Source organism: Caretta caretta, chromosome 2 (genome assembly GCF_965140235.1).
Source record: "Caretta caretta isolate rCarCar2 chromosome 2, rCarCar1.hap1, whole genome shotgun sequence".
In the NCBI taxonomy this organism is placed as follows: Eukaryota; Metazoa; Chordata; order Testudines; family Cheloniidae; genus Caretta; species Caretta caretta.
Genome location: NC_134207.1, coordinates 230,869,399 through 230,896,513, shown reverse-complemented (window position 1 = coordinate 230,896,513; position 27,115 = coordinate 230,869,399). Strand labels below are relative to the sequence as shown.

Genomic DNA, 27,115 nt, shown 5'->3' with positions numbered 1-27,115 from the left:
CTGCTCTTCCATTTAAAACATTTAGAAATATATCTCATACAAAGAAGTCTCAAAATATTATTTGTCTTAAATCCAAAACGTAAAAGGAAATTGCAGTTAAGACTGTGATTGCAAATCCAACGCACACAGACACACAAAAGACTACAGCAGCTGTATCATCCCAGCACAAGTGAGTGTCTTGATGATGCTATTTGAACATTAAATTCAGAATTTCAGGGATTCTTTGCATGAGAATTTTTGATTGTAAGGTCCAAAATCTAGCAAGTGCTTTAAAATAGGCTCAATTCCCTCCAAATGAGCATTCAATTTACCTGCAATAGCGGTTTAAATGTGCACCTGTATCCTGTCTTAGACTACTGTAATGCACAACCGCCTTCAAGATCCTTTTCTTGTCAGCAGTAAGATTATTTTTTTAATGGGGCCATGAGTAGGGACCTAAATGAGAATATATTTGTATGCACATAAACTTGTGGACCATGCCTTCTAACCATTGCAATGGTCATGCCCATAAACACCATAGTGATGATATAAAGGACAACATCTTCTCACAGAAGCTGAAATTTACCCCTCTGCAGTCAGACAGCAAATAAGGCCTATTGCATCACTAAAATCACACTTGAGTCCAGAAGGCAGAATCCAAATTGCTGCTTCAGCTGTGCAGTCTTAGTGGGGTTTGTGCTGTGCAAGGATGCAGAGACTCAGGCAGATTGGGCCCTATTTTGTATAGTTTTGTTTGAATGAATTTTCCTGGGTTAGTTTGTAAAGAGAGTTCCACAGAGGTGCAGGAGTTGAATTCCGTTAAACTCTTTCACAATTGCGATCAGCAGAGTATAACCATGTATTTAGGGACTTTGGTTTATTTGTGAGTAATATGCTGCAATAACTAGCTTTTAAAACTACATTTCACTATTAATTTAAGATCAGTTCAGCCCTGCATTACAACTGTGAAGTGAAATTCACCCGTGGGTGGAGTGTTGGCAAATGATGGCCTCCATGCCTGAATCCCACATAGGGGCCATGTGAGGAAGTCTATCTGCTGAGAAGGGTTTCTATGCCAGGATAAAGAAACATTAGAGATGGAGTATGAGAGGGGCTGTAGAAAGATTATTATGTGGCCTCAGTGTCCACAGTATCCTGTGCAAATAGCACAGAAGCTGCAGTCAATATTCCACCATATAGGCTGAAATAGTAGCCACACAAGTGCTATGAGGCAGCATTGCACCCTGTGGCCACCACTACATCTAGGTAGAACCCCAATGCCTAAGTATTTGGACACTGGCATGAACTTCACCCAGGATTCTTCTTTATTTTTTCACAATGCCTTCACCAGTTAATTTATAATCTGTAGCCCTTATTCCCTTCTTATTCTAGTTTTACACTAATGTAACCCCACTGACTTCAAGAGAGTTAATCGTGAAGTATACCAGTATGAGAGAAGAATCAAGTCCAGTAACAATACTATCATAGGAATTATAATAGAAGTAGCAAATTCCTAAATGTCAGTTCAACAGGGAGCAGCCAGAGGAAAAAAAGGCTTCGAAAGCATCGCAATGGGGAATCATAATAAAGTCATCCTGTGCTACTGACATCATTGCAATACACTTCACTGTAGTGCGACAGTCTGGATAAAAATAATGAAAAGACAGAGAACACATAGTAATAGTAAAACGGTTAGGAGGAAATACTTATACTGAGCATAAAACCAGAGCATATACATACCAGCTAGTTGGATACAGTATATAGTACTTAAAGCTGTTTACTGAAATTGAGCATATATATGAATGTCTAGGTATGATAAGCTGAGAAGCCCAAAGCAGTATTATTTCGTATGTATTCAGTACCTTGTACTTTTCTATTCTGCACAATTTTCACTGCCTTAATCAAAAGCCAAGGCCAACATTGAGCACATTTTGTTATGTTCTCTTAATTATAAAGGTAATCCTTTCTCATCACTAAGGATTCCTTGGTGTCCTGAAGTACTCTTATTTTGATATAAGTGTCATCTTGTACTGTTCTCAAATATTGAGGACTCCTCATTGACAAGTTGATGAGAGCAGTTTCCTACTGAGACTCAGAATTATGTACGGCTGTCTATCGTATCTGATGATGATGTCACTACATCATGTCTGTTCTCATGAGGTTCCAACTGAAGACTTTGCATGACTCTTGGCCTTCTTTTCTGATCAGTTTTCCACATTTGTCTTCCTCAAAGTATTTACAAACTTTATTGATAATTGCTCTCCTTTCAGATGCGACCTTGGCTATGTCTTTGAAATTATCAATATATATGCTGCATCAGGGGAGACTCTGCTTAAGGGTATTTTAAAAGCCTTTTGTTGGTCATCCCTCCTGTGCTTTCTGAGTTTCAGCTCACCGTAGAACACTTCCTTCAGGGGTCTATCATCAACCATTCTGATAACATGACCTGTCCATCTAACTGAGCTTTGATGATCTTTGCCTCCACACTGGTTGTTTATGCTCTCGAGGATATTAATGTTTGAGACTGTCTCACCAGTGGCCCTTCAGAATAGAGCAGAGACAGCAGATGTGAAATTTTTCCAGTTGCTTAATGCATCTGTGGTAAACTGTGCAGGTTTCACACCTGTATAAAAGGGGTGCTATCATTGCTGCATTGTACATCATCAGTTTTGCTGACTGTTTGATAGTGTGCGGGTTGCGTGTCCCATGGCAAAGTCTTCCAGAAACTTTCGTATTCTACTTGGTATTTATTTATCCAGGAAACCATCACTTGAGATGGTACTGCCAAGATATGTGAAGTGATTGACACTCTTCAGTTCTATACTATCAATGGTGATGTTTGACTCAGTTATAATGGTTGATGAAGCTGGTTAGAAGAGGACTTCAGTTTTTTTCCAGACTGATGGTGTGTTGAAACGGTTTAGTTGCCTCTGAGAACCTGTCAACAATAAACAGGTCACTTTCACTATGAATAAGTAAAGCATAATCATCCACAAAAAGAGCTTCACACAAGTTCCTTAAGAACTTTTGTCTTTGGAGACGGAAGAGTTTTCCATCAGTTCTGTACCTTATGTATATTCTATTTTGAAGATTGTCCATTCAGAATGGCTGCAAAAGAAGAGACCATAAAGGGCCATGCCAACACTCTGTTTCATCCCTTTAGATATGGGAAATGATTTAGAAAGGCCACCATCTGAGGAGAGCTTGACCAGATTGTCTTCATGGAATAGACTTATGATATTAACAAATTTGATGGGGCACCCAAACCTATCTAGAATTTTCTAGGCCATTTCTGCTCACGGGTGTCAAATGCTTTTCTCAGATCAAATGAAGATGGCACACAGTTCCATGTTTTGTTCAAATTATTTTTTCTGAATTGGTCTCATAACAAAAATGTCTGTGCTGTTCCAACCTACATTGGGTCTCTGATAGAAACGTCTCTGATACTATTTTCACAAGTTGTTTGAGCGAAATACAGGCAAAGATTTTACCACCTACAAATAGCAGGGATACACCCTGGTAGTTACAATAGTCAGATTTGTTGCCTCTATTTTTGTATAGTGTAATTATGATTGCATCTTTGAAATCCTGAGGAATTTCCTTGGCTTGGAAGTATAATACATTCCCAAATGTCAGTTTATTCTGTCAAAGAATAAGCTACCTGAACAAGGAGCTTTAATAGTGGAATGGATGGGCCCAATACGATATGTATCCAGACCCAATGAATCCTACACTTGTCATTTGGCAATCTCAAGTGTAAGTGAGAAAAGAGATACTGTAGCTAGTTAGCCACATGCTTGGAGTTACCCAAATTATTTCAGATACAGTATACCCACATTATCTCCAATTCTTCCCTAGTGCTGGCATACACCCTATTGACAGAGTTGTTACCACTGGAAGAAAATAGTGACTATTGTACAAGTCCCACAAATGCAGACATTGTTAAAAAGTCCCATCTTTAAATGAAAAATCACAGCATATTCAGACTTTAGAAAGAGGTGAATTGATTTATTTTTAATGACAAATATTCTGAGATAATGCCTCATCCTTTACACAACATCAATAAGAATGTGATATAGATGCTGACACTTGAAATAGATAGGACACTTTGTTCAGATGAAAGCTGGAAAGTCACTTACAGATCCTGCTTTATTCTTTTATCATTTTGTAAAAAGCCAAAGGAAACAGCCCTACTTTATGGTTCCTGCAACTCTGTTGGCTCCTGAGCTGGGAACAGTTTGAATTTTCTGGCAGGCTGATAGCTTTGAAATGAAGAGTAAGTTGAAAATAACAAAATGGCTTCATTAAGTGTATGGGCTTTAGAAAGTGATCCTAGAGAGGCCCAATTGCCATCACTGAAATAGCTGGCAAAGTGCTTGCTGAAGTTCTGTTTCACCTTTTTAATACATGTAGTGTACTAAGACAATACATTTTATACTCAGAAGCACATGAATGAATCTTTGTAATTATATAGATAAATCATTAGCAACTGATGATGTTTTCCTTTTCCTTGCTGAGTTGGACCATCTTTAGAACCAGATTATGATGGTAGTGCAGTGCAAAGAGGCCACAATTTACCAGAGAATCTGGCTCATTGATCTTTAATTGAAGATCAGGCAGGTGGGTAGCTATGCACAAGCTCAGATAAACACAGCTCAGATCTTCCAGTTCCCTGAGAGCTTTTGGATCTGGATTTCTAAGGCTTTTTCCTTGTTCGCCCTGGAGGTAACTGCACACTAGGGGCAAGAGTTGAACTTCAGAGATCACTACTATCCTAAAATCAGAATCCCTTTTCTACTAAGGATTCCTTCTTTAGCCTAAGGGAGAGTTAGTAAAGACGGGACATTCATTAGCCTCAGCCCAGGATGGGAAACTGAATTAGCATCTCTGATTAATTTCTTACTTTGCATCATTGCATTTATCTATTAAAAATACTGGAATTCCCTGCATATTACTGCAATAAGGAACAAAGTGTAATCCTTTTCCTGGAGGTTATAAAACACAGATTAAATTAGCTGCAATATACTAGTTGTGATGAAATCCTCACTTCTTGTTTTAAGAGAGACTGATAACTTAAAAATCTTACTTCTGTCTGAGAAGCCTTTACTCATAATTGTTACAAACAAACTTAAAAGTACTAAAACTGTGAACTTAAACAAAAAAATCTTCTCATTTTTTCAACTTGATTACTTTATGCTTTAGACGTGTGTATTTCCACTGTTTTCTCTGCGGAGTCAGTCATTTTCCCCCTGTTGTATATATGGGTCTTTTATTCAGCAACAGAGGAGAGGAAAATAGGAAAACATGATGTTGCCAAGAAGGCCAATGGCATTTTGGGATGTATAAGTAGGGGCATAGCGAGCAGATCGAGGGACGTGATCGTTCCCCTCTATTCGACATTGGTGAGGCCTCATCTGGAGTACTGTGTCCAGTTTTGGGCCCCACACTTCAAGAAGGATGTGGATAAATTGGAGAGAGTCCAGCGAAGGGCAACAAAAATGATTAGGGGTCTGGAACACATGAGTTATGAGGAGAGGCTGAGGGAGCTGGGATTGTTTAGCCTGCAGAAGAGAAGAATGAGGGGGGATTTGATAGCTGCTTTCAACTACCTGAAAGGGGGTTCCAAAGAGGATGGCTCTAGACTGTTCTCAATGGTATCAGATGACAGAACGAGGAGTAATGGTCTCAAGCTGCAGTGGGGGAGGTTTAGATTGGATATTAGGAAAAACTTTTTCACTAAGAGGGTGGTGAAACACTGGAATGCGTTACCTAGGGAGGTGGTAGAATCTCCTTCCTTAGAGGTTTTTAAGGTCAGGCTTGACAAAGCCCTGGCTGGGATGATTTAACTGGGAATTGGTCCTGCTTCGAGCAGGGGGTTGGACTAGATGACCTTCTGGGGTCCCTTCCAACCCTTATATTCTATGATTCTATGATTGTAAAACCACAGAAATTCATTGAGAAGCTCGGGGAAGTTGTATCTGAAGCTGTTTTCAATTCATTCTTTTCAACCAATTAAATTTAAAATTCGCAGTGTATCTTCCAGCACAGTGAAGCTCCAAAGTAGAGAGCCGAACAATAAAAAAAAAACTGAACTAAAACTTAAGAATTGTGAGAGTGCTTTAAAATACTTAAAATGCCTTAAAACTGGAGATTTTCCTTGCTCAATGGTTTAAGGAGGGGGGACAGCTATTACAATAATATCTACCAGAAAAACTACATAGAAAAAAAATCTACCAACAAACCTCAATATCCTTAGAATTATATCGGAGTCTGTGAATCTATTGCTGTCAAGTATCAGTCTACCATCTGGCACATAGATAGAAACTTTAATGTTTACTTACTCTAAGATTGGGATTTACCCTGAATAGTGGCCAAGGATTTGCTGAAGTGAAACAACAGCTTCTGGAGAGGAAACTGAAATTCACTATGCTGTATCTAACAAAATTGATTTGTTACAATTACCAAATTTTTACTTACTGAAGCCCTGAGGAAGTACAAGAATTCATAAGGCAGAGGAAATGGAAAGTCTCAACAGTAGAGACTTCTGAATAATCTACACGTAAGGCACATTGATATGATTTGAATCAAATTCTGCATTTCTGACTTTCAAACTTGACTGTGTGCGTGTGTTGCGGGGGTTAGGGATACATCGATTCCCCATCTTTTTCAGGAATAACTATTTTGAATCTGTTCTTACTGACAGCACCTAAACCTTTTTGGTTTTCACTCATGAAGAATTAGAAAGAAAATTCTTCTGATAGCTAAATTTGATGTACCTCTGTGATGCTGTCTGACTGAAGATGACCGTTTATTTCATTGTTGCTACCGCTGTTGCACAACTGCACTAAATTTGGTACAAAGTGTATCATGTAAGGCGTCAATGGAAAAGTTAAAACCTGTCAAGTATGAATATCCTGGTTAAATCCATGTATCATCACCGTATCTGAAGTTATGAATAATGGCCCTGTATTTGTACCTCAAATGTGTTTGTACTTGTGGGGGAGGGACACCTACAAGTTAGTTTACATCCTGTCTCACTAGCCCAGTATTGATGGACTATTCAAGCTTTATGGGCCATTAAGAAGAATCAAGTCTCCAGATAGCTCTTCCTGAAGACACATCAGACAGCAAAGAGCCAATGATGACCCCTGTGATTCAGCAAAACATGTAAGGGCATGTGATGTGGACATGGGACATCAGACTCCATCTTTGTCAGTAACTTTCTATACACAGGGGTTGTAGACTTTGGTTGCAACTGTAAATTTCTATTAACATGGCACAGCATATAAAAGACACCTGAGGCATCTCCATTTTGCCTCATTACTACTCCAGTTCCCTAGACTGTGGATTTACAACTAAAAGGAATATTTTAAACAATGGATTGAGGACTCTCCAATCTTCTGGAAGTTACCAGAGAGACTTTTTACAAGCTAGCAGACTATTCCATCACTGCTATAAACCTGATCTAAGGACTTTGCAATCATTTGTATGTATATGATCTTTTAATCTTGTATAACTCTGTTCTTTTCTTAATAAGATGTTTTACCCAGATATCATGCTGTCAGCCAATCCTTAGTAAACTATGAGATACATATTGACCTGGGGGTTAGGGTCTGATCCTTTGGGACTAGTAGAACCTCATATATGATGAATGGGTTTTCAGTAACCTCTCACTATATTAGACCAGTTTGTCTGGATGGGAACCAATGGCTGGAATGCCAAAAGGAGACTGCGTTTAGCTTCTTGTTAACCAGAGTGGTGTTACAGAAGCTCTTTTCGCTACTGGTTTGGTGAATCTAATTATAGAATAAACCACCAGGTTTTGGGGAGTGTCTGCCTGAGTGTGGCCTATCCTAGGCAGCTGGTCACAACATCATAGACTATATTTTTTTCTGACATCAATTTTCTTGCCCATAATGCTTTCTACTGTTTTATTTTTGTGAGATTGCTTCCCATAGAAGGCAGCTAGTAGTTGTGTGTCATAAAGAAGACATAGATCTGCCTTGCTAAAGTATACCCCAAGTGGTTAATACATAGTGCTAGATAGTGATTTGCTGTTCCATGTAAGATTTTTTTTCCATATGCAGATTTACATGTGGTGATACCGAAACAGTATATTTGAATTTATTGTTAAAGGATTATTTCTTAAGGACTTCAGTAAGAGCCAACTGTAACCAAGTGTTAGTGCAATATCTTAATACATGCATAAATTATATATGTTCTCCTTCCACTGTAGAATGTGGGCTTCGTTTTTAGCTGATGAACTTTTAAAGGGGCAGTGGAAAAAAAATGTTTCCTGGTATTTCTCATTATCATGTGGGAAAGTATATGTAACTGGCTTATTTTATTATAGCAAATATTATCATTTCATGGTTTAGTTGGTTTACTTTTCTGAACATGAAATTGTATATCACATAACAGTAAGCTACTGTTTGTATACTTAAGGAAATTCTAAAAAAAATTAAAGATTAAATGAAATCACACTGGAAACTTTGGCCTTCCAACTCATTGCTTTAAAAACTAACACCAACTACTTCGCACAGGTTTCACCGTAAAAAAGTGGTTACCAAGCCTTCTGTAACTGTTGTTCTTTGAGATGTGTTGCACATGTCCATTTTCTGTAGGTTTTTGTGCCCTTCAGTGTACAGCTGTTGGAGAGTTTCTACCCTTATCAGTATCCTTCAGGCTGGCCCAAGTGCACTCCGCTATCTTGCGGACACTGTGCAGGCATACAGGGGCAGAGCTGTCCCTAACTCCCCTCAGTTTCTTCCGATCAGAATGACTGATAGAGGGGAAGGAGGATGGGTCATGGAATGCACATGCAAAACACATCTCAAAGAGCAACAGTTATGGAAATGTTAGTAACTGTTTTTTCTTCGAGTGATTGCACATGTCCACTCCACTGCAGGTAACTTACAAGTAGTCCTCTTGTCTAAATTTATCATCTCTAGATTGTTGACAGATTGCATAGTGGCGGGGGGTGTGGGGGGGGGAAATGTGTGGCATAATGACCAAGTTGCCACTTTGCAAATGTTGAATATGGACACATGAGCCAGAAATGCTGCAGAGGCCGCATGGAATCTAGTCAAATCACCCAGTATTCTCTCAGTGTTTCTCAACATTTTTGAGACCAAGGACCGACTTCATGCCTTCCTAAACTGTGTCAGGGAGCTCTCACAGACTGGTCATTGAGAAACATTGCTCTATCTCGTGTGTTCATGTTACCTGTTGACTGACATGAAGCAACACAAAAAAGGATATCCATGACTAAATCCTTTGCATGGAAACTGGGCTGCCCTTCATTCTGTCCACTTATTCAATAAACAACTGAGATGAAGACCTGAAAGATTTACTCCACTCCAGATAAAACGCGAACACTCTTCTAATGTCTATAATGTGCAGTGTGAGACTTTGGGAAGCAGATCGTGAAGAAAATTGCTTGGTTGATATGAAAAACAGAGACCACTCTCATAAGCAAACTTGGATGGGGACAAAGGCAGACTTTATCTGCATACAAAAAAGCATATGAAGGATATGATACTAATGCCCTTAACTCCCCTACTTTCCTGGCCAATGTAATGGCTACTAAAAAGGCTGTATTCACTGAAAGATGCAACAGAGAGCACATCACTAGAGGCTCAAAGTGGGGAATCAATCAACTTTGTTAAGATTAGGTTCAGGCCAATTGTCCAAGTAAAAGAAAACATGGACTACCGGAGGAATGCTACAACCATCAACATATGTTATGTAAAAAACACTTTGGGGCAGCCAAGAAACAAAAGGTGAGGAATGTGAACTGATAATGATGGCCACTGATGGTGAATCTCATAAATTTTCTGTGGTGCTGATGAATTGTGAAAGTAGGCATCCTTTAAGTTGAGAGCAGCATACCAGTCCCCAAGCTCCAGGGAAGGAATAATGGAAGCTAGAGTGACCATCCAGAATTTCAATTCTTTTTATTTCCTTTTTTTTAAAAGGAATTTGCTTATTTGCCTTAGATTTAAAAATAGGCCTGACACCTTGTGACGGTGTCAAGACTCGCCCCCACTGGTGCCTCCCGCTGGTTGCTCTGGGAATTAGCTCTGTCCAGTCATGGAGCACCTTTTGCACGTGGTCCCTTGCCCTTCATCTGCTCTGCTGATTTGGGAAACTGTGTTGCTCCCCGCTCAGCAGCGTCCTCTTCAGGACACTGCCCTCTGGCAGTGCCCACTGCTCTGGTCTCACCCCCTTCAGGGGGTTTGGTGTTATCAGCAGTCTTTGATCTATACCCACCCTAGTGGCCAACTGCAGCCTCAAAGTCTAGCTCCTTTGTCGCAGGGGACAACACAGCCTGTATCAGGCCAGGCTCCTTCTCAGCCAGGTGTAGTACAAGGGGGAAGGTGGGGACCCAGGCCCACCCGCTACTCTGGGTCCCAGCTCTGGCCTGGCTCTGATTTGCTGCCCTCTGCTCGGCACTGATTGGCTCCCCCACAGACCCTCTCTGATTGGCTGCAGTTCCGCGCAGCCACTCTTGCCTGTTGTAGCCCAATCTTGCCTGGGGGTGGGGCACTGCCCCACCACACACACCCTTTTGCTTTCAGGATCAGGAAGTATCTGGAGTAAAACCTCTCTTCCCTGAACAAAGGAGGGATCTCCTTTATAACTCCTACAAGGAGAAGAGATTGTATCTCTTGCAGTAATACTGTCTCATAAGAGGGGTCCCTGAAGAGGAATAGGGAAGGAGAATAGAGTGCGGGTACAAATAAAATGGAGTATATATCCCACCACCACAGTGCTTAGAGCCCTCCAATCTGTTGTGATATGGACCCAAGCATGACAGAATTGGGTCAGGAGGTTTGCAAAAGTTGGAAAAGAAAAAGATGTCACTCTTGGAACAGGCAGATTACTCTTGATCTGCCATCAAAATGAGCTCCTGGAAGATGTCACCTGCCTTGATGAACCAGCAGCTGTGATAGCAGAGGGTGATGGTGGTCGTCATCATAACCTCTGTTCCTTGGCAGGATTTGGGGTCAAGGAGGAACCCCCTGAAAATACTGGGACTGAGGAGGATGGAAGACCTGCTGTTTCATTGCTGGGGTGTAAATGTCCAGGGATTTCTCTAGAGTCTTTGAGACTACACAGGGTCTTGTCCATCTTTTCTGAGAAGAGCAATGGCTCTTTAAAAGGTAAGTCCTGGACTGTCTGTTGCATCTTTGAGGGAGGCCAGAAGAGTGTCACCAGGATGAGCACCTCATTGTGATAGCAAAGGCCATGCTGTATGCTGCAGAATTCGCTGCATCATGACCCATCTGCAGAGCTGTTCTGATGACCAACTTGACCTGCTCTATTAAAAACTGGAAGAAGAGGATACTCACCTTGTCCAGTAACTGTGGTTCTTTGAGATGTCTGTTCCTATGTGCTCCACATCAGGTGCACATGTGCTTCTTGAGCTCTTGCTCAGAGATTCTGTTAGCAGTGTCGGTTCAGCTTGTGTGTCTGTGCTGCACACTGATGGTATATAGGGTTGTGTGGGTGAACCACTCCCAGCTTCTTCACGAAGGGGCAAGCTGCCATATGACCCAGGAGCTGCAAACAGTTCCTTACTGTAATACAGGGACTTCCTTGAATTGTCCCACTATTTGTCATATATATTATTATATAGTAAAAATATACTGGGGAAGTTATATCCTTCAGTCATCACCTCAAGAAATCAATTATCATAAGATAACACCTATCTTCAGCCTCACTTACTCTCCATCCTGTCTAACGCTGGTCAACAGACAATTATGATAGCATTGCTAACATTTTTAGCTCTGTGATAAATGAAGCGGAGGTAGCTCCCTTTTATGGACACCCAGCCAGCCAGTTAGCTGTAAAATCCCTCTTGGTGTCTCTTTTCTGCTTGCTTTACCTGTAAAGGGTTAACAAGCCCACAGGTAAAAGAAAAGGAGTGGACATCTGACCAAAAGAGCCAGTGGGAAGGCTAGAACTTTTTAAAATTGGGAAAGAAGCTTTCCCTTTGTGTCTGATGTGTCCCCCCGGGAAAGAGGGGAACAGAAGGCAGCAGGAATGCTGTGTAAAGCTTTAAGCCAGGTATGAGAAATCATCAGATCATACCTAGAATTACTTATTTGAAACCCCCCAAATATGTAAGTAAATTAGGAATGTTTAGATAGACGTGATCAGGTTTATTTCTTTATTTTGGCTTGTGGATCTCCTCTGTGCTAACCCCAGATGATTTTGTTTGCTTGTATCCTTTAAGCTGAACCCCCAAGAAAGATATTTTGGGTGCTTAATTTTTGGAATTGCTCTTTTAAAAACTAGCAAAAGCCTAAGTTCCAAATGTATTTTCTTCCTTTTTGTTTTTAATAAAGTTTACCTTTTTTAAGAACAGGATTTGATTTTTGGTGTCCTATGAGGTTTGTGCATGCTGTTGGATTAGCTGGTAGCCATAGCTAATTTCCTTTGTTTTCTTTCTCAGCTCTTCCCCGAAGGAGGGGTGAAAGGGTTTGAGGGTACCCCACAGGGAGGAATTCCCAAGTGATTCTTACTGGGTCCAAGGGGTTTTTTTGCATGTGAGTGGTGGCAGCGTTTACCAAGCCAAGGTCAGAGAAAAGCTGTAACCTTGGGAGTTTAATACAAGCCTGGAGTGGCAAATATTAATTTTTAAAATCCTTGCAGGCCCCCACCTTCTGCACTCGAAGTGCCAGAGCAGGGATTTAGCCTTGACAAGCTCTTAAACAAAAACAAAGAGTAAGCAGTTACAACCAACACTCAGATGTTTTACAATGAAGAGTTAAATTTTGTTGTTCCTGTATTAGAAATTAAAAAGAAATCTAATTACATATTTTTAAAGATCTAACCTTAAACCTCAATCCTGCAATTTTATCCACAAGCCTGAACTGCTAAATCTGTGCAAAGTCCCATTTGCTAACCCACTTAATGTAGGATCAGGGTCCTACACAGGTGTTGATAGCTCAATATACTAAGGATTATCTTATTCGAAACATCAGTGGGCTGCTGATCAGTACCACTGCCAAAAAGCCGCAGATCCTGGCTGGTTGAAATCCTGGTTCTGTGGAAGTCATTGGCAAGACTCCTATTGACTTCAATAGGGTCCTGATTTCATCCCAGATCCATATCAGGCCACGCTATTTAACTAAGCTATATGCACCAAGGAAGACCAAATGTCCCTCAGATCTGTGCATGCAGCTCCCACTGAAAACAAAGAGAGTCTCAGTGGTATAATTCAAAGGGAAATTACCCCAAGGTTCACAGAGAAAAACTGGAAGGTATAGATTAGAACATAAGCAGATGAGCTTTGTGCCTTCTGTGTCAAGTTACTGCAAATCCTCTGAACCTTCCTATTCTCCTGTTCTAACCATTTGCTTTTCCTTGTATCTCTATATTTGCTCATTCTTTTCTTCCACATCAAATTCAAATGCCATTATTTTTAAAGCTCTCCATAACTCTGTTTTTGCCACACGTCTTCAACATCTCCTTTTACACCCTTCCCTTCCCTCCTAATACTTTCCCCTCATCTTCTCCCTGTTTCTTCAACCAATTTACACTTCAGCATTTTTCTTTCAAACTGCTCCATACATTAGTAACAGGTTCCCAATCAATCAATGTATCCAAAATGTCTCCCATGCCTCTTTCAAAAATCTTCTAAACCGTCATCTGCTCAGTGAAATATTTTGGCTGCAATTACTATATTCCATCATATACAGTGTCTTGTATTTTTTTTTAACTTTACATGCATTTAGATGTTAAGCACTTCAGCAAGCAAGTAACAGACCCCATCCCTGTATAGCTTGCTTCCTGTATCAATGCAGTATTATATATTCCTTCATCTATAAACACACACTTTGAGTTTGTGCGATATTAGATATGTGACCAAGAGAAACCATAAAAAGGGGTAAAGGGAACATGTACTTTGTTCATCAAGAGAATTTGTCTGTGTAACTGGCAACTACTGAAAAGTCAATTTAAACGTTACACAAAATTGAAAAATTCTGTTTAGACACTTTCAAGCCCCTTTTTTAAGGTACATCTATCTCACTTCTGGAAATAATAGTGCTTCCGGTTTTGCATCCACCCTTTGCCTATCCTCAGAGGAAGAAGAGTTATTCTAGCTGGAGGAAGACTGACTTTTTTCCTTTTTATGACAACACGTTGGAGATTGTTGTCCCCAAGCACTAGCAGTAGAACATCAAGTAGGCTCCACAGCTTTCAGCTAGAGAGCTGAGAATTTATTTTTGGATTTCTGGGTCAGACATACTTTTTTGTGGAATAGGCCTGACATAGAGCCAAGATCTGTAACCTTCTGAGGGCTTGTGCGGCCAGAGAAGTTTTAGATGGAGGAGAAGTTAAATACGGAACTCTGGAAAATCATCTTATGCCTAGACACTATAGGAGTTTCCAAAAGTTGCATTTCTTTTGTGGAAAACTATAAGGTGTTTATTTTTAAAAAAATATCAAGGAACAATTAAAAGGCTACATATTTTGTGTTAATTGTAACTGGATAAGGGACCTATTGTAAACTAATACGATTTAGCATTAGTATTCAGAATTCAACAGCATCTTTAAACTTAAAAAAAGTCTCTCTCTCTCACACACACACATACTCCACCCCCCAACCTCCTCAGGTAAGACACTATTTTTTGGAAATTTCAGCCACATACAATAAATGTGCTATGTTTTGTTCCATAATTGTAATCTAAGAGCCTTTAGAATCAACATAGAAATGCAATACAGAAATGTTAGAAGCCTTTAACGCTCTTTTGCTGCAGCACCTCATCCCAGCTCAGCTGACCGAATCATGCCCATTTCTCTGTAATAGAGACTCTGACCCAGAAGTGCCACCCCTGCCCCAAATCTCTCACAAAAAAGACAAGCTCCTTCATGCTCATACATGGAAGACTATGAGCAGTAATAATGAGGATGTCAGACAGACTTCTCTAAATGTCCACTGGAAGTCCACTGGACTCAATTAAAGGGAATGACTCTTCAGGGCTAATTAAAAGCAAGCATTCTGTAGATCAGTGACAGAGCATCTTTAGGGAATCATTAATACATTAGATTTCAGAGGAACAGCCGTGTTAGTCTGTATTCGCAAAAAGAAAAGGAGTACTTGTGGCACCTTAGAGACTAACCAATTTATTTGAGCATGAGCTTTCGTGAGCCACAGCTCACTTCATCAGATGTGTACCGTGGAAACTGCAGCAGACTTTATATACACACAGAGAATATGAAACAATACCTCCTCCCACCCCACTGTCCTGCTGGTAATAGCTTATCTAAAGTGATCAACAGGTGGGCCATTTCCAGCACAAAGCCAGGTTTTCTCACCCTCCACCCCCCCACACAAATTCACTCTCCTGCTGGTGCTAGCCCATCCAAAGTGACAACTCTTTACATAATCAAGTCGGGCTATTTCCTGCATAGATCCAGGTTTTCTCACTTCCCCCCCACCCCCATACACACACAAACTCACTCTCCTGCTGGTAATAGCTCATCTAAACTGACCACTCTCCAAGTTTAAATCCAAGTTAAACCAGAATATCTGGGGGGGGGGGTAGGAAAAAACAAGAGGAAACAGGCTATTAGGTAGCCTGTTTCCTCTTGTTTTTTCCTACCCCCCCCCCCCCAGATATTCTGGTTTAACTTGGATTTAAACTTGGAGAGTGGTCAGTTTAGATGAGCTATTACCAGCAGGAGAGTGAGTTTGTGTGTGTATGGGGGTGGGGGGGAAGTGAGAAAACCTGGATCTATGCAGGAAATAGCCCGACTTGATTATGTAAAGAGTTGTCACTTTGGATGGGCTAGCACCAGCAGGAGAGTGAATTTGTGTGGGGGGGTGGAGGGTGAGAAAACCTGGCTTTGTGCTGGAAATGGCCCACCTGTTGATCACTTTAGATAAGCTATTACCAGCAGGACAGTGGGGTGGGAGGAGGTATTGTTTCATATTCTCTGTGTGTATATAAAGTCTGCTGCAGTTTCCACGGTACACATCTGATGAAGTGAGCTGTGGCTCACGAAAGCTCATGCTCAAATAAATTGGTTAGTCTCTAAGGTGCCACAAGTACTCCTTTTCTTTTTGCGAATACATTAGATGACAACCATGCTTTTACATTTTGTCAGAATCAGCCTTGATTTCCCCCCTCCCCAACAAGCTCCGCAAAACTCACACTGCAGTGCTAGCAAGATTTCTGCTGCAACATTCTCATAAACTATAGGAGTTAGAGATGAATACGTTCTTTATACAGGTTAAAAACTGGGGTTTCAAGTTTCAGATGGTTCACAGCACTAGTTCTAGCTATCCTCAAGACCACTAAAACAAGTTTGGACTTCAGAGGAGTGAAAATGGAAAGACGGTATAAAAACAAGGCAATTTTATGGTATCTCAAGGGCTGCCAAGCTTGACAAAAATGCTGTTCAAACCATTAGGAAGCTGACAAATTCCCAACTTTTCAAGGTACAAAGAATTAACTTCTAGCTCTTGAGATAATGGGTCTTAAAACAGTCACTGCTCCCTCAGACCAACAGTGCTGCAGTGTTTGGCATTGGTTCCAAGATCAGGACTTGTGTAACTGTTGATCCATAAAACACTGTAGTAAGTGAAGATTTGCCATTGGAGCAGACCTCCAGTTATGCAATTTCAAGCTTTAGAAGGGGAAATATTAATTGTAGCAGTAGTAATCATTTTAATGAACATGAAGATATACAATCATAACAGGGTCTCTGCTTTGCAGGACTTGTAGTCTAGCGACACTGGGAAAAATCAAATAGTACAAACAATACAGGGAAAATGCAAATCTTAAGGAGTAACACATTAAGACTTGATTCAACAAAGCACTTAAACATATGCTTAAATTTCAACAAACGAATTGTCCCAGATGCTTAAATTAAGCATATGATTAAGTACTTTGCTGGAGTAGGGCCTAAATTCTGTACACTGTACTCATGGTTCAATCCTTGGGCCACCAAAACTTACACTGACTTGAATGTAGGCTAAACTTCCATTGGGACAAATACCAAACTCACTGCAAGCGGCAGGTGCTCAGCACCTGTCAGGATTTAGCCTAATAAGAACTTTGCCTGAGGGTCTGATCTTTCTAGGTGCCTTCATTTCCCACTGACAATAATGCAGGATTTAGACACACTGAGTCTAAAGATGAGAAATTTTCAGAGCTAAAAGGTTACTACTTGCCTGTATTGGCAATAGTGTGTTAGTAATTGCATATTTATCCTCATAAAATATTGATTTTAAAATAATTTGATATTTAGTCGGACATCAAGATATACCTCTGCCTCTTTACCTCTCACTGTATAATTTGTTTTTTCTGCATTGATTAGGAAGGTGATGAGGAGCAGGGGAATGTGCATGCCACAAGGAAAAGAGGTGAACATACAGTCGAGTTACATACACGGATTAAGTCTTTTTCAGACCTATGAATCTCTTTCTCTCCCCTTTGTGTCTCCCTTTCACACACACAGAAGTTCTATTCTAAATGGTGTTTATGCAGGTATTATCTTTACTTATCAATCCAGCTAAAATTTGGGAATGTTTTTGAAGGAGGGAAAAAATTGCAGAAACCAGAGATAATACTGAATGGAAGCCAAGCACCTTAGATACTGTATATCTGTCCTTAGATTTTACTCTTATTGTCAGCACATATGATGCCATTTTTTCCCATTTTCAAGTTAGATTCATCCTATTATACAAATACCTAATAATTTCAATCAAAACAATTAAAGGTTATAAAGGTCTATAAAAGTTGTTTGAAAGGGCTATTCCCCTCAAAAGGTAAAACATCTACGTATTGGACAATTGAAATGAGTACTCAAACTTTCGTCCTCTTACAATGATTGCTTACATTTAGTTTCCAGTTGTAGACAACTTCATAATTACAGTGGCTTTGTGTATTATTTCAAGAAATAAAAGAAATAAAACCCAGGAAAGAATTTTCTGTAGTATCTGGCTGGTGAATCTCGCCCATATGCTCAGGGTTTAGCTGATCGCCATATTTTGGGTCGGGAAAGAATTTTCCTCCAGGGCAGATTGCAAGAGGCCCTGGAGGTTTTTTGCCTTCCTCTGTAGCATGGGGCACGGGTCACTTTCTGGAGGATTCTCTGCTCCTTGAAGTCTTTAAACCACGATTTGAGGACTTCAATAGCTCAGACATAGGTGAGGTTTTTCGCAGGAGTGGGTGGGTGAGATTCTGTGGCCTGCGTTGTGCAGGAGGTCAGACTAGATGATCATAACGGTCCCTTCTGACCTTAGTATTTATGAATCTATGAAAATAGATTGGTGATTCTTTGCCTTTTGGTTTTATTTCTAATCACTATTTTTCCTGTTGGTATAATAAATATTCTGAGAAAGGAAGATAATCTGCTACAGTTTCTCCCACTCCAGGATGCCTAATTTGGAGCTCTCCAACCTGATCAACAGCAGTAGGTATTATAAAGACCTATAAAACTTAGACAATAAGACTTACAAATTTATTCAATAAACAGAAACATATTTCAGCAATTCTTATACCATATGTCTAAACCATGGAACACAAACAAAAGTAGTATATCAACCATGTTTAAATATAATCTTGTATATTTTTAAAATGTATTTTGTTGATTTCAAAATAACCTGAAACTTAAAGGAGCATCGATATTCACCATGTAGATTCTATATAAAAGATACAGAGGTGTATCCTGTCAGATGACCATGCTCTTTACTACTGAATGCTCCAGGCATCAGATACAAGGCCATGTAGGCTTGGGTAATACAAATGAATCAAGTGATTAGGGTTTTTTTTAGATTTCAACCTCACGAAGCCAACCTAAAACCTGCAGAAAACCTAAAACCATCTAATGAATAGTGGTTGACATGGCAAGGTTTGTGTGAAATCAAATAGTTTTATGTGCTGCTTATTCTGTACAGCTTGCTATGCACTGATAGTATTATATAATCATATGTGATTAGGTTTACAAAAGGTCATTATTACTCTAGAAATATATTTCTTATTTTACATTTTTCAGTGCCTAATCCTGGTATTTGATAAAGAAATTAATTGCAAGGAGTGAGGGAAAGAATGTTTCTATTTTTTAATAAAAATTAAATAAGGAAAAAATTTCAGAAGGATGTTCTTGAACACAGAAGTTTTTATCCAACAAATTCAATCTCCGTATATAGGTCTTTGCTACAACATAGCAGTTATTTATGCGTTTGGAACCAACTCCTATGATTTATTTAAAATGCATTTTAAATAGAGAGCTTATATATGTCATATAAAAACCTAGAATTACAAACCACACACCAAGTAAAAAATAGAAATGAAAACATTATTAATTAAAATGATTACTCTACAAAGATTATTTTTAATTCTTATTTTTAGGACCTGGTCCTTTACCCTCTGAAGTCCATGGGAGTTTTGCAATTGATTTCAATGTAAGCAGCACCAGCCCTGTACTATCTAGAATTAGGATAGGTATTTTATGCTGAAGAGCTCATAGCAACATTAAACGAAGAAAACAATCAGTCAAAATATTTACAATTTGGGTCATGGTCATAATTCTTTAAAAATATCTGTATATTTAACATTTTAATGTAATGTGTTAGTACCTTTCTTAAAAGAACCATTGAACAATTATTGTAACAATCCAATTTCTCAATGTTCCTTGTCTACATTTCATATATATATATATATATATATATATATATATATATATATATATATATACACACACACACACGGACACACACACGGACACACACACACACATACATTTTTAGAGGTTTTGATAACTTTTTGTACTTACCCAGGACACATTTTTACCCTTGGGTGTTTTTAGCATGGCAACATGCAGTGCTGAGATGACCAACAACAGCCCCACCAGCATGGAAAGTCAGATGGAGGGATATTCCAAATGTCTTTGTTACCCAAATGTATAAAGTCCCTTAGCCTGGATGATACAAGCACACTGAGCATCAGGCAAAGTAACAATCAAAAAAGCCATTTTTCTTCTTAAGATACTATCCAGTCAGACAGAGACAAATATCTCTGTAATATATAGAGATATACAAATATATATATTCAGCTGCAGAGATGTGTGTACTTTTGTATATCCATCGAGTCCAAAAGTTGACTATTCTCTCAGAAAGCTAAAAACCTAAATTCACAAATACCTAATATCACAAATGCATTCTTCCTTCTGCTGTGAAAATACTGTGCCCAATTACTCACCAAGCTTTAATAAAAGCGTTGAGGCTAGAGCTTACAAGAGAATTAAGACAAATACTGGAAGCAACTAGCATTCAGAGGACCTTGAAGAGATGGTTGGCTGCTGGTGGCATCATGTAAGAGCTACTGTGCGTGAATATTTCCAGGACTCCAGGACTCTTCAGAAGGATAATAAGAATTAGATCTCAGTTTCAATAAATAATGTATGCCAGCAGGTACAGCATACCTATTGCTACCTTCTGCGCAGTCTCACTACATAGCGTCTGCTGCTGCTGCTTCAGAGACTCATAGTGCACCTGTTGTTGATGTGACTCCACACTGAAAGCCTGGTAGCCTAACAACGAATAACATTTGTTTAGAAGATGAGAGAGAATCCCCAGAAGGGAGAGCAAGAGCTGAAAATCAGTGTCCCTGCTTGTTTCTCTTTGTTTATCTGCCCTTCTGTCCCTTTAGTTTTACCTCCTGTCAATCTAGATTACCAAAGCAGATTCAGGCTAAATTTTGCAACGATCAGTACTGATTAGTGTGAGTTGATTGAAATCGGATTATACAGGAAGACCTCTGCCTTTCTCACTCAGCAAGCAGGCCAGTACCATCTGAAAACCATTTATGCTTCACCTCACAATACCACAGCATTAGGAACAGTCCGTTTAAAGAGAAACTGTGCAACATGGGTAACCCAGATTGTAGTTTCTTTTAAAAAGAGAGGCAAATGTTTCAGCAATCCCTGTTTTAATAGCTATATGAATATATAGTAGGATGTCTCAAATCACTTCCAAATGGACAAGTTAGCTAAAGATTTTGGGGATTCACAGGAAAGCACAGTATGTCAAAAATATTATTAAGTTGCTAACACTTTGCATATATCTGATAACTACTACCCATATAGGATGTGGAACCAAAATTATTAAAAGGTTCGGAAAGCATTGTAAACAATGTAAAGCATTAGTTCTGAGCATTAATGTGAGAACTGTAGCACTTTATTGACTGTGTCTATACAAATAATAAACCCATAAGAATTAACGTATATTATTTCAAATTATTCTAAATTAAAGATGTTATTATGTAAGCTGACGGAACCTTATTTAAATACAGTGGCATTACACATTTTCAGTAATTAAGCATAGAGAACATAGAATGCTTATTAACTACAAAATTAAGAAAATATTATAACGTTACAGTGTCACAGGATATAGAAATATTTCTCTTGAGTTTACTGTGAAATCCTGGAATGAAGGAAACAAAATCTAAAGTAGAAAAAGAAACTGCTGAAATGGAACACACAACCAAGCTGAGATGGTGAAAGAATTTCAGAACCAAAACAAGGACACAACTATGCAAGATTCAGTTAAGACCAGCTAACTGACATCTAGAAAATCCATGAAGGAGATGCAATCGATACACTGAGTAATGGACTAGAAGACATAGATCTGATAGGACTTGCCAAATAACTTCACTTTAGTATTTACTCAACATATATATCTAGGCCTTGATTCCACAAAGCACTTAATCATGCATGTATCTTCAAACATATTAATTTCTTGAGCTATGCAAATACAGGCGTTTCACATTTGGTTAATTCCAGCATGTAGATGTCCACAGGTTGTTGCTAGGCTCATTTTAAAATTTAAGTTATTTATTTAGGTTGTATCCTTCCAGGACGCCAATATGAACCTTGTTGCTGTTAAGGCAGCTCTAAAGAACCATGTGTCCTCTGTATGTGGCAGACAGAAAAGTTGAGCTGTATTGTCCACGACACAAGAGGAGTTATGAGGAGTTCTTAGTTTATGATCATCATGATGTTGAACTTTTCTAGAGCTCTAGCCTAAACAGGATAGGGCAAATTCTGAATATACCCAGACTGTACTTACCTGGATGGTGTCCTGCACACTTAGATGTTTTTTAAATGATTCACTCTAATACACACTGGAACCCATACAGGGTATCATTAAACAATTATAACCCATTCTCAGTGGGGACAACACCCTGAAAGAAATCTTTCCTGAACCCCTTCTTCTGGCCTTCAAACAATCCCCAGCCTATCATAATTCAGCTCCAGTTAGGGGTATTCTCACCTCAGAAAAAGAGCTCTGTGTAAGCTTGAAATCTTGTCTCTCTCTCTCTCACCAACAGATGTTGGTCCCATATGAGGTATTACCTCACACACTTTGTCTCTATTATGATACAGTCAATTGTATCATAAATGAAAAAAAGGTTTCTAACCTTAAGAGAAGGATTAAGCCACAGTGTAACTTGCCCCATGTGGAAAGAGATAAAATGTAGTACTATACTTTGGCTGTCTGATATGTTAGCTTTGGCTGCATTATGGGACTGTACATGTATTACAGAAGAGGAAATTTTCTTAGGAAGCAGCAGATTTAAATGGTTTGCTTCAGTGCACCTCACAGACAAATATATCTGTAAGCTGTGTTTGCTATTTGCACAAGCATCCTTTAAAAGAACATACAATTTATGAAGTAAAAGGTCCATTTTGTCCTCCATCTTATAAAAAGATCTGAGTTGGACTTTCAAAACTATACCCCAATATTTCATCAAGCAGAACTATAAAATCAAAGCTAATACGCAACCTGCCTTGAATGATGCTTGCAGTAAGTGATGTAACTTAAACAGGTAGGATCTTTGACAGACGCATACAGTCTCATGACCTGTATTCACCTTGCTTGTTTACAAAGGCCTTCAGATTGAATGCAGAGATCTTTGATAGGTCTTTCTTCTTCTTCTAACTGCTCCTCAGCATATGATATACAGAATAACTTCATCCTATAAAGTTCTAAGACATAACACTAGCACTGATTTTTACCAGTGGGATCCCCATTCCTACTGCAATGAGGCACACATCAGAAATGCCTATTACCCCTACTGTAGTTTCCACTGCATGCATCTGATGAAGTGGGTTTTACCCATGAAATCTTATGCTCAAATAAATTTGTTCGTATCTAAGGTGCCACAAGTACTCCTCATTCTTTTTGCTGATACAGACTAACACAGCTACCACTCTGAAACCTATTACCCCTCTGCTATTCTTGCCTCTAGCAGAAACACTTGCCAACAAAACATGAACCAATTCATCATGTCATATAAGGTTACCAGATGCATAATGACAACAGAACTTCAGGCTTTATACAGTTAACATATTAATACTGCTCCTCCTCTGCATAGACAGGTCTGCTCCTCATCAAGTTATGGGTCATTTGGATTTCTGATATGTCAGTGTAATGGTCCCTTGCTCTGAAGTGGGGAGGAAGGCCACTCTGCCACATTGCATGAGTCAACGGTAGTGGGGCTCGGACCTCGCTGGCCACGGCCGAGCAATGAGCAGTCTATAGCTCACAGACTCCTGACTGGGGAAGACAGCAATTAACGGGCCCTATCAGTGGCAAGCAATCCCACGACTGGGTCAGCGGGAAAACCACTGAAACACACTGCCTCGTTTCCCAGCAGCACAACTGCATCAAGGTCTGGTTCCCCAGCACTACTTCCTACCCACTTTCTTACTGTTGCTCTGTTGAGCTAGTGTTCCATCTTGTCAACTCGCAGTTGTGTGGCAGCCGGTTCAGACACTGCTTGGGGTCTTCCATCTTCTCCAGCAGCAGGGTGCTGCTCTGCTCGGGGGCTGGTTTGGGATCCTATAGAAGGCTCAGCTCCCTGGAAGAGATGTCCGCTCTCTCCGGTGGTCCAGCACCAACTGAGTTCCAGAGCTCTCCTTTTATACTTCCTGCCCCGCCCTCATACTTCCAGTGAGAGACGTGGTGCAGATTTGGCTCCACCCTCCAGGGAGAGTGTAGTGGTTCCTCACTCTCGTGTCTGGAGGGAGGCCACTCTGCCTCACTACAGTCAAGATGTACATTAATTGGAACAAATCCAAGGGTTAATTCTCTCCATTCTGCTCAAAGTCATAATAATAATCATGGGTCTTTCCATGGAAGTCTACTAATAATTTTGAATTGGGAAACTGGATAGCACTTGTACTCAAAACAGTATGATAAATATTCCCCGTTTGACAATAAAGATTAAAATTCCCAATGAAAGGTGGAAATTGCTAAATCTTTGTGGAAAAGCCAGTACAATTAAAATGACCACATGCAACCAAATTAACTGCTTAATTAATAAATTCCCTCCATATTTTAGATAAAATGATTAAAATGATTAGGCCTGATTACACTCATAGCAGTTAAAAACAAGTGTAACGGTACTGACTGCAGATAAGTTAGTTCTGATTTATAACTATGTAAAACTATGATTTTTAAAATCAGATATGTAAATTATATCTTTAGGCCTTTTGTTGCTCACTGAAATGAATTTCATTCTCCTCAGTATTTCCCATGAAAGAGGATGCATAGGCAACAACTTTCAAGACATGAAACACAGCACAAAAATCCCTAGCATGGCCAAACTGTATGTAGGCACTTCTACCCTAAACTATAAGTCAGACTTTGAGCACTTCAGCACTGCCCACTGATGAAAGCTGTTTTTTTACTGATCAGCAACAGTAAAACTGACATTTGCCCAGCTCCTTAGGCCACACTTTTTTTCCTGTTTGAAGTACATATTCAGATACATTATATTTTGAGACCCAGTTCCAAAAAGGGACTTAGGTATTGCAGTGCTGAGCCTTGCACTGTCTAAACTTTAGCAACTCAGTGGAACCCACAAAGGTTAGGTGCCAGCTTTCCCTATAAAGTGTATGGGAAGAGATAGGATACACAAAGGCCAGATGCTAGGCAGGGAGCCACCTAACCTAGCCACAAGCAGATGGCAATGATTAATAGATTCCAAGGCCAGAAAGGACCATTATGACCATCTATTCTGACCTCCTATATAACACAGGCCACAGAACTTGCCCAAAATAATTCCTAGTAAAATTTCCAAACTTGATTTTAAAATTGTCAGTGATTAAGAATTCACTATGACCCTTGATAAATTGTTCCAATGGTTAATTACTCTCACCATTATAAATGTATACCTTATTTCCAGTCTGAATTTGTCTAGCTTTAACTTCCACCCTGGGATCATGTTATACCTTGCTCTGTCAGACTGAAGAGAGCCCACTGTCAAATATTTGTTCCCCATGTAGGTACTTACAGACTGCAGTCAAGTCAGTCTTTAACCTTCTCTTTGTTAACACTCCCACTCAATAATGATTCCACATTTACAATTACATATTGAGACCTATCAGTTATCCAACTTTTAATTGGTTTAATGTGTTCCATGTTATTTTTATACTGGTTAGGTTTTTTTTAATCAAACAACTTGGTACCACATGATAGACTGCCTAACAGAAGCCTAAGTATGTCACGTCAACACTATTACCTTTATCAACCTAATAATCTCATGGAAAAAGATATCAAGTTAGTTTGACAGGATCTATTTTCCATAAACCCATGTTGATTGCCATTAATTATATTACCTTCTTAACATTTTTTAAATGACTCCCATATAAGTGCCTCCATTATCTTGCTCAGGATCAATACCAGACTGACAGGCCTATAATTAACTATAAAAATATATAATAAACACATAATAAACAAGACATCTCATTACCCTTTTAAAAAAACTGGCTCAACATTAGCTTTCTTCCAGTCTTCTGAAAATTCCCTAGTGTTCTGAGATTTATTGAAAATCAACATTAATGCTCCAACAAGCTGCTCAGCCAGATCTTTTAAAACTCTTAGATGCCAGTTATCTGGACGTGCTGATTTAAAAATATCTAATGTTAATAGCTGCTGTTTAACATCCACCTGAGATACCATATGGAAAGGATAGAGTCTTATCATACGATATAACTACATCATCTGTTTCCCTCCTCCTCCTATTTTCCCAAATACAGAACAGAAATATTTTATTGAGCACTTCTGCATTTTCGAAAATGTTACCATTATCATCTAGGTATTGAGGGGACTTTTAGAGTGAAAATGTAGTTGCCTAGAGATTTTAGGCATCTGCAGGGTTAAGTAACAGCTCAGTGGGGACCGTAGGATTTCAGCTGCACCTAAATTTTGGACCTAAGTGTCTGTATGCTTATTGTTTATGGTATATTTGTCAGTTAATTTTTATTGAACAGTTCACATAATATATATATGCACTTCATATCAGAAAATAATTATCAGTACAGTACTTACCTTATGAATACATGTTCATTGTATGTTGATATGGCACTACTGTTTTTATGTTAAATATTACTACTGTGTATATTCCAATAATATATCTGTAAACTACACATCACAAAAATACAGCACTGTCCATCCCCATATACTAGTCAATTAGCAGTATCAAGTTAAGGGTTGAATTGCCATTCATCTTGAAGGCGATAAAATGTGTGGTCTGTAATATGCACAGCGTGTATGTGAGCATGTGAAAGCACACACTCATGTACCTGATCCATACACAATTCTGCAGCAGGGTTACTACAGACTTTGGTATCAGATTAAGCATTATTTCTTTTTATTAGATTACACTAAACATTACAATGATCATGTAATCTTTTTGGGGCTGAATCTGGCCATAAAATGATAGCAAATGTCCAGGTATAAGAGTCAAATATCCATCAATAGGAGACCCAGAGACTAATTATGAAAGGAATTCCTCTGCACTGAGAAGAGAAAAAATTCAGAGGGGTTAACTTCAGGGCTACTTTATAAAGAGGCCAGCTCTGAACACATGGAAAATTAATTTTACCTGCTCATTTTCTGTGATTGATTCTCACCAATGGAAACATATTACATAGACAAGCCTTGTTTAATTGACTGGAAATAATAACTACTTCCCCACCCTAACCCCCTAGTTCACAAGAAAGCAAAATTAACAAATTCATGGCTGCAGGAAGGAGCCTCAAACACATGGAAAACCAGTGGATTCTTAGGAATACCATCTTTTGATGGCCCTGTATCACTTGAAAA

At 39.2% G+C, this 27,115-nt stretch overlaps 1 protein-coding gene across 6 annotated transcripts in view; it reads right to left on the bottom strand.

The window, feature by feature from the left end:
- The window catches only part of CACNB2 (calcium voltage-gated channel auxiliary subunit beta 2), a 444,228-nt gene that overhangs the window by 272,712 nt on the left and 144,401 nt on the right, over positions 1-27,115 (bottom strand). Inside the window, exon 1 of one of the 6 annotated variants that reach the window (XM_048837990.2) lies at positions 19,777-19,827. The exons of the other annotated variants lie outside the window; for them this stretch is intronic. Coding sequence (XP_048693947.1) covers positions 19,777-19,812 — 36 coding nt within the window. The 5' untranslated portion in view covers positions 19,813-19,827. Of the gene's footprint in view, positions 1-19,776; positions 19,828-27,115 lie in introns of those variants that run through there. 6 annotated transcript variants of the gene reach the window in all.